General features: G+C 37.4%; 1 protein-coding gene across 1 annotated transcript; it reads left to right on the top strand.

Annotated features, from left to right (window-relative positions):
* The first annotated feature begins 6276 nt into the window (after positions 1-6276).
* Positions 6277-6839, top strand: LOC101281068 (signal peptidase complex catalytic subunit SEC11C-like). The gene has a single exon (XM_033423485.2). The coding sequence runs from the start codon at positions 6363-6365 to the stop codon at positions 6774-6776; it is 414 nt and encodes a 137-aa protein (XP_033279376.1). The 5' UTR covers positions 6277-6362; the 3' UTR covers positions 6777-6839.
* Positions 6840-7920: the final 1081 nt, after the last annotated feature.

Below are 7920 nucleotides of genomic sequence, written 5' to 3'. Positions count from 1 at the left end.
AGTATAGTCTGAAGTCTGGGAGCCTGATTCCTCCAGCTCCATTTTTCTTTCTCAAGATTGCTTTGGCTATTTGAGGTCTTTTGTGTTTCCATACAAATTGTGAAATTCTTTGTTCTAGTTATGTGAAAAATGCCATTGGTAGTTTGATGGGGATTGCACTGAATCTGTAGATTGCTTTGGGTACTATAGTCATTTTCACAATGCTGATTCTTCCAATTCAAGAACATGGTATATCTCTCCATTTGTTTGTATCATCTTTAATTTCTTTCATCAGTGTCTTATAGTTTCTGCATAAAGGTCTTTTGTCTCACTAGGTAGGTTTATTCCTAGGTACTTTAATCTTTTTATTGCAATGGTAAATGGGAGTGTCTCCTTAATTTCTCTTTCTGATTTTTCATCATTAGCATATAGGAATGCAAGAGATTCCTGTGCATTAATTTTGTATCCTGCTACTTTACCAAATTCATTGATTAGCTCTAGTAGTTTTCTGGTAGCATCTTTAGGATTCTCTATGTATAGTATTGTGTCATCTGCAAACAGCGACAGTTTTACTTCTTCTTTTCTGATTTGGATTCCTTTTATTTCTTTTTATTTTCTGATTGGTGTGGCTAAAACTTTCAAAACTATGTTGAATAAGAGTGGTGAGAGTGGGCAACCTTGTCTTTTTCCTGATCTTAGTGGAAATGGTTTCAGTTTTTCACCGTTGAGAATGATGTTGGCCGTGTGTTTGTCATATATGGCCTTTATTATGTTGAGGTAAGTTCGCTCTATGCCTACTTTCTGGAGGGTTTTTATCATAAATGGGTGTTGAAATTTGTCAAAAGCTTTTTCTGCATTTATTGAGGTGATCATAATGATTTTTCTCCTTTTCTCCTTCAATTTGTTAGTATGTTTTTATCACATTGATTGATTTGGTATATTAAAGAATCCTTGCATTCCTGGGATAAACCCCAATTGATCATGGGTATGATCCTTTTAATGTGTTGTTGGAATCTGTTTGCTAGTGTTTTGCTGAGTATTTTTGCATCTATGTTCATCAGTGATATTGGCCTGTAGTTTTCTTTCTTTGTGACATCTTTGTCTGGTTTTGGTATCAGGGTGATGGTGGCCTTGTTGAATGAGTTTGGGAATGTTCCTCCCTCTGCTATATTTTGGAAGAGTTTGAGAAGTATAGTTGTTAGCTCTTCTCTAAATGTTTGGTAGAATTCACCTGTGAAGCCATCTGGTCCTGGGCTTTTGTTTGTTGGAAGATTTTTAATCACAGTCTCAATTTCAGTGCTTGTGATTGGTCTTTTTATATTTTCTATTTCTTCCTGGTTCAGTCTTGGAAGTTTGTGCTTTTCTAAGAATGTGTCCATTTCTTCCAGGTTGTCCATTTTATTGGCATAGAGTTGTTTGTAGTAATGTCTCGTGATCTTTTGTATTTCTGCAGTGTCAGTTGTTACTTCTCCTTTTTCATTTCTAATTCTATTGATTTGAGTCTTCTTCCTTTTTTTCTTGATGAGTCTGGCTAGTGGTTTATCAATTTTGTTTATCTTCTCAAAGAACCAGTTTTAGTTTTATTGATCTTTGCTATTGTTTTCTTTGTTTCTATTTCATTTAGTTTTGCTCTCATCTTTATGATTCCTTTCCTTCTACTAACTTTGGGTTTTGTGTGTTCTCCTTTCTCTAGGATTCTTGGTGGCAGCGGCCACAATGTTAGAGGTTCATGCCCGTCTGTGGGGTCCGAGCTGATAGTCGCGGCTTGCGCTCGTCTCTGGAGCTTGCTTAGGCAGTGCTCTGTCTTTTGCGGGCACACTGGGAAAGAATCCCCTTGCCTTGCACACCCCAAAACAAAGGTCTCTTGCCTCTCCTGCAGGTCCAGACTTTTTCCTGGACTCCCTCCCAGTTAACTGTGGCACACTAGCCCCCTTCAGGCTGTGTTCATGCAGCCAACCCCAGTCCTCTGCCTGGGATCTGAATTCTGAAGCCTTGGCCTCAGCTCTCAGCCCTCAGCCACCCCCAGCAGGTGAGCAGACAAGCCTCACAGGCTGGTGAGTGCTGGTCAGCACCAATCCTCTATGCAAGAATCCCTCCACTTTGCCCTCTGCACCCCTGTTGCTGCGCTCTCCTCCAAGGCTCTGGAACTTCGCCCCCTCCAACCCCTGTCTTCACCAGTGAAGGGGTTTCCTAGTGTGTGGAAACTTTTCTTCCTTCACAGCTCCCTTCCAGAGGTTCAGGTCCCATCCCTATTCTTTTGTCTCTGTTTTTTCTTTTGCTCTAACCAGGTACGCGGGGAGTTTCTTGCCTTTTGGGAAGTCTGAGGTCTTCTGCCAGCATTCAGTAGGTGTTCTGTAGGAGTTGTTCCACATGTAGATGTATTTTTGGTGTATTTGTGGGGAGGAAGGTGATCTCCACGTCTTACTCCTCTGCCATCTTGGAGGTCCCTCCCCCAAATTCTGTTTTTAAGCATATGAATACACTTTATACCAAGGAAGTGTAACTACTGTGTATTCTATATTTTAGGAAGTGCTTGAATGAATGAGTTCATGTTATGGAATTGTCTTCCAAAGTGCTCCATAAGGATTGGCTTCAAACCACTGTGTATCAAGTACTGTTTTAGATTTTGATGAAAGCAACTGTTTTCTTCCTACTGAAAATATAAATGCTGCCCAGGTACCCTGGTTTAAGAACCCCTATTTTAAAGGAACTGTGAAAAATGAGACAATCATGGCTAAAAGTCAGAAATGCTTTAGATGTCAACTATTTTATAGTTAAAATTAATATGATGTTGGCATTTGACATTTTACTTTAAAGTATATCCATTTCTTTATTATATATCTACTTATTGTAGATGTTTTCAAAAAAAATTATGAAAGATTTGCAATGGACCAATGAAAACTTTGTCCAGCAAACCCTTCAGTGTTATCAGATTCTATGGGGACGCTGTGCATTTCATTGTTTTTGAACTATTTCACAACTCTGTAAGTTAAAACTTACATATTGTAAGTGATAGCAATGAAGACAATATTTTTCGATAGAGATCCAAGTTGTACTCAGTGGAATCTGCTTATTGTCTCTTGAATATTGACAACTTTTACATCTATTTGTAAATTAATTTAAGCACTTTTTAATCCATCATTCGATGGTATTTTGAATTCTTCTTTGATCAGTAACATCTTACTGATTCCCCCTTTAATTAATGAGTTGCACAAAATATGTGGCACATATTCCTTTTATATGCATAAGAATCACGGTTTTACTCTTTTTAGAAAATCAGCCTTTACCTGGCAATCGATCTATCTCCATAAATATTTATGAGTTTGTGTATTTATAAAAACCTCCCCAAATTGTTGGGCAAAGTTCTGTTCTATGAAGATGGGCCACATATACCATGTCACTTCACTGCTGCCTATCTCGTTGTATTCATAACTCCACTGAGAAGTAGAAATCTATGTTAAACAGGAACTATCCAGGTTACATGTAAAAACTCTGCAACAGTCAGAGTAATACAATAAAGCATCACAATAAAAGAAAAAGGAGGTTCTCCTTGTGTAGGTGAAGTATGAAAAGGGACAAGCAAAGAGATGGTTTGCTTGGTTAGTGGCCCAAGGAACGAGCACTTTTATAACATAACTTACATCTAACAACTAAAGAACAATTCATCATTTTCAATATTAGGTTTTACTTAAACAGTGCAGACTATCATTCTAAGTTTAACCACAATAATCAGGATACTTTGTATTTAGATCAAGATCTTTTACTTAAAAACCCTAAATATATTTAACAGCTCTAGAAATCATAATCGTCATTTTTATACTCTGTGAGCAAACACAGGATGAGAGTAGAATTCTCACCTGTGAGAGTTTTGGCAAAAACTTAGAAAAGATAACCAAAGCTTAAATAGTTCCATTTGTTTTGAGGTGACATGGACCAAGGATGGCAAATTAAATTCACTGGATGGTGACAATGTTTAATTTTTGTCTGATCCCTCTGGGTACTCTGGTCCTCCAAGAGTTACATTAGTGGAACAGGGCCTTCTTAAGTCCTCCAGAGGCTCAAGATTCTCAAGCTTCTGGGGAACTTTGTCCTTTTTATACTAAACCTATTAAAATTTATCTGTATATGAGTGGAGCTGGGTCACAGTTGTCTTTCCAATATGTTACTTTCATAAACATTTAATTAGATATGTACACATTTTGATTTTTTTGGGTTTTTTTTAACCTAATTTTTTTTTTTAATATCTCAGCACTTTGCACGGGCCTTAAAGAGCTAATAGATCCTAAACCACATTCCTAGAATAACTAATTCTTAAAACATCTTATTATGGATTTTGAAATCCATGTAAGACTTACAGTCCTATTTTTATGCTCTCTTAGGAATGGCAACCTTCACTGAGTAAAAACAGAGTTAAAACCTCATACCTTTGGCAGGTAGGAACTGCAGGGGAACGTGGAGCTGATTGTTTTTGTCTCTCCAGCAGGCTTTCCACTACTCCTGCCTCAAGCAACTTATTCCAAGTCATAGAAGTGGGCAGGGGACCCAGGACCAGACAATCTTTTACCCCTTGGGGTCAGTAATTGCACCTGTTAGAGGATGGGGTCCTTGCTAAATTGAAAGGCCAGGGCAAGCAGGAGAGAATATGGTCAACATACCAAGAGAAGCAAAGAGGGGCAGAGTTGACAGGGATGAACCAAGAGAGTCTTGCTGTCACGTCTGTGGTTGCAGTTCCCACAGCATTTCTATTTCCGGGAGCTACCTCAGACACCAGGAGCATTTGAGTCACTCTAGATTGGGGAGTCAGTACATGATCTCTGCAGCCAAGCTGCACGTGATCAAATCCCAGCTCTGCTGCTTTTTGTCTCTTGTGTCCCATTCACATTACCTAATGTCTCTATGGCTTGAATGCTTCAAAACTAAAAGGGGGATGATGATGATAATACTAATAACACCTAGGTCATAGGGATATTTGTAAAGATAAAATGAGCTAAAGCATATAAAGCACTTAGAACTATGCCTAGCATATATTGAATGATATGTGTTAATTATTGTTTTTGATCAGAGTTACATGAATGAATATACTGTTTTTCTTAAGGTAGTTTGAATTAGGCTCCTGTAACAGGCAATTAATATAGCTATGATTATTAAAGGCAACTCTTGGTTCCTCTTCTCATATGACATGGACATTAACTCCCACTACCTCTCCTGGAAGCTATCTGTTTCTGAGAAGGAATGCAATGTAGCGATTATCCCAGATTTCACAATGGCTATGGTGCTGGCAGCTCTTATCAGTGGCCCAGGCATGAAATAGTCTTTTTTAACATTCCCAAATGACCTCATATTGACTTCTCTCATGTAACTTATAAATAGGAGGTAAAATTATTTGTTTTGGAGATCTGACCAAATATACAAAAAATCATAATTGGTCTTTATTTTTTAAAGGAAATATGAATGAACTAATGACAGTTTTAAAACACACATATACTTTAAATAAAATAATCATTAGTAGTACACATTAATTTGAACTAAAAGAGAAAATAAAAATACATCAAAACCAATAAACTGGAAGATACCAGTAAAGAAAAATTAAGGATTAAAATGTGGTTTAAAAAAATCAGTAAGTTTCATGCCAACTTTAATTGTACCAATTATTCATTTTTTGGTTGGAAAAAAATTCAGAGGATCAAAGAGAAAAGGCTGCCATCATACATATTTCACTTCTCATTATTTGCCATTTTACCCAATTATATGCATCAGGACATTTTGGGTGTGTGGATTCCTGCTGAGGAGTATTTCTGAACTAGAAACAATTGAACTGGACATGAAATCAAACCCACTATGGAACAAGAGTCTGTACTCTGGAGGAAAATCATCTTGATAGAAAAGTCCAGGCTAAAGATCACATCAATGACCCAGCTTATCTCTTGGAATAGCAGCTGGAGAATAGGTGAAAAAGAAGAGACTCAAATTAAAGACTTTACAAATTCTAATTTAGGTTGCAAACGCACAAATACAGGACATTCACCATTCTGATTGGCCTAATGAGGCCCAGTCATATGCCTACCACTAGCCGGTCACTGTGATATGGGACAACCATGCTCATTTTTGGCCAGACTGAATCACATGCCCCACTTCAAAAGGTATCCACCCTCATGTGAACTGAAATAGAAGGGTGTTGTTTGCTATAAGAAGTCAAGTGAGCTGTCTGTAACACCCGGAGCCCGCGGGCCGCCTCGGCCCCCAGAGACCCCGGCATGGTGCACATGGGCACTGCGGGGTCACATCTCCCCGCGTCCAGCTTGGACATCTTAGGGGACCCAAGGAAGATGAACAAGCACCAGCTCTATTACCAGGTCTTAAACTTTGCCATGACTGTGTCATGAATGCTCATGATCTGGAAAGGCCTGATCGTCCTCACTGGCAGCGAGAGTCCCATCATGGTGGTGCTGAGTGGCGGCATGGAGCCAGCCTTCCACAGCGGCAACCTTCTGTTCCTGACAAATTTCCGGGAAGACCTGGTTAGAGATGGTGAAATCGTTGTTTTTAAAGTAGAAGGACAAGACATTCCAACAGTGCACAGAGTAATCAAAGTTCATAAAAAAGATAATGGAGACATCAAATTTCTGACTAAAGGAGGTAATAATGAAGTTGACAATAGAGGCTTGTACAAAGAAGGCCAGAACTGGCTGGAAAAGAAGGATGTGGTGGGGAGAGCCAGAGGGTTTTTACCATATGTTGGTATGCTCACCATTATAATGAACAACTCCCAAAATTCAAGTATGCTCTTTTGGCTGTAATGGGTGCATATGTGTTACTAAAACGTGAATCCTAAAATGAAAGGCAGTTCCTGGGACCAGACCGAAATAAATTCTGTTGAAAAGCTAATATATTTGAAATGTTCCACTTTCTGTATAAAAGGAAACAATGTGGAGATGTTTTTGTCTTGTTCGAATAAATGATTCATCAGTGAAAAAAAAAAAAGGTCAAGTGTACATCACGACAAATAGTTACATAATGACCAAAACCTCCACAGGTCCACTATTACAAAGAATCGGTACTTTGTCTGATCCTATGAAGGCAGTAGTATTTCCAAATAGCTTTAAAGTGGAGACCAAAAGAATCCTCTGATCAGGCAAGGACAGAGTAAAGGGAGAGTAGAGTTACTGCATGACAGTCTCCAAAAATTGCTTCACCTTTGAATGGTTCGGCTAGCTTTTAAATTTTTACGTATTGAGTTAGTATTTTAAAATTAAAAATGAATTATGTATCATATGAATAATCTTTCTTTTACTTTTTAAAAAATAAATTAAGAGAAAAGTGATACAAACATATCTAAATTATGTTATCAGTCTCATGGTGAAGATCTGCAGTTGGTATGTTTTTGATATTTTTCTCCTGTGAACCTGAAGAGAAAATGTTTTTATTCTAAATAACAAAGGAAACAATGTTTCCTGTAGAAATATCTCAATTAAAAACATTTAATTATTCCATCTGATAGCCATTTATTTGTATACAATGGTACTGAATTCAAATTTAATGAAACTATGTTTTAATTTTATTCATCTTCGTTAGATCTTATTCCTGATGATTCATGTATATTTTGATGTTTTCATTACTAGCACAAGATATGCCATTTGAGAATTTCAACTTAATTGGTAACATTTTGATGTTAACTATTTTTAACACTTATGTTAGCCATTTGGTTGATGCTGTGGAGCTTAATATTCAAAACAGTCCCTCTTCAAGGCATTTATTTTGCATTTTAAAAATACCTGATACTGAGTATCTCTTCTAACACAAGTGAAATACAGCATTTTTCAATGAAAAGATCATATTTTGAAAGTAATGATTTTAACATTTCCTGTCTCCTCTTAGGAAATATTTATCAGTGCCAGTTTATAAAATATGCATAATCACAATGCTGTTTAAATAATACATAGA

This window comes from Orcinus orca, chromosome 7 (genome assembly GCF_937001465.1).
Source record: "Orcinus orca chromosome 7, mOrcOrc1.1, whole genome shotgun sequence".
Lineage (NCBI taxonomy): Eukaryota > Metazoa > Chordata > Mammalia > Artiodactyla > Delphinidae > Orcinus > Orcinus orca.
This window is presented reverse-complemented; position numbering and strand designations above follow the sequence as displayed.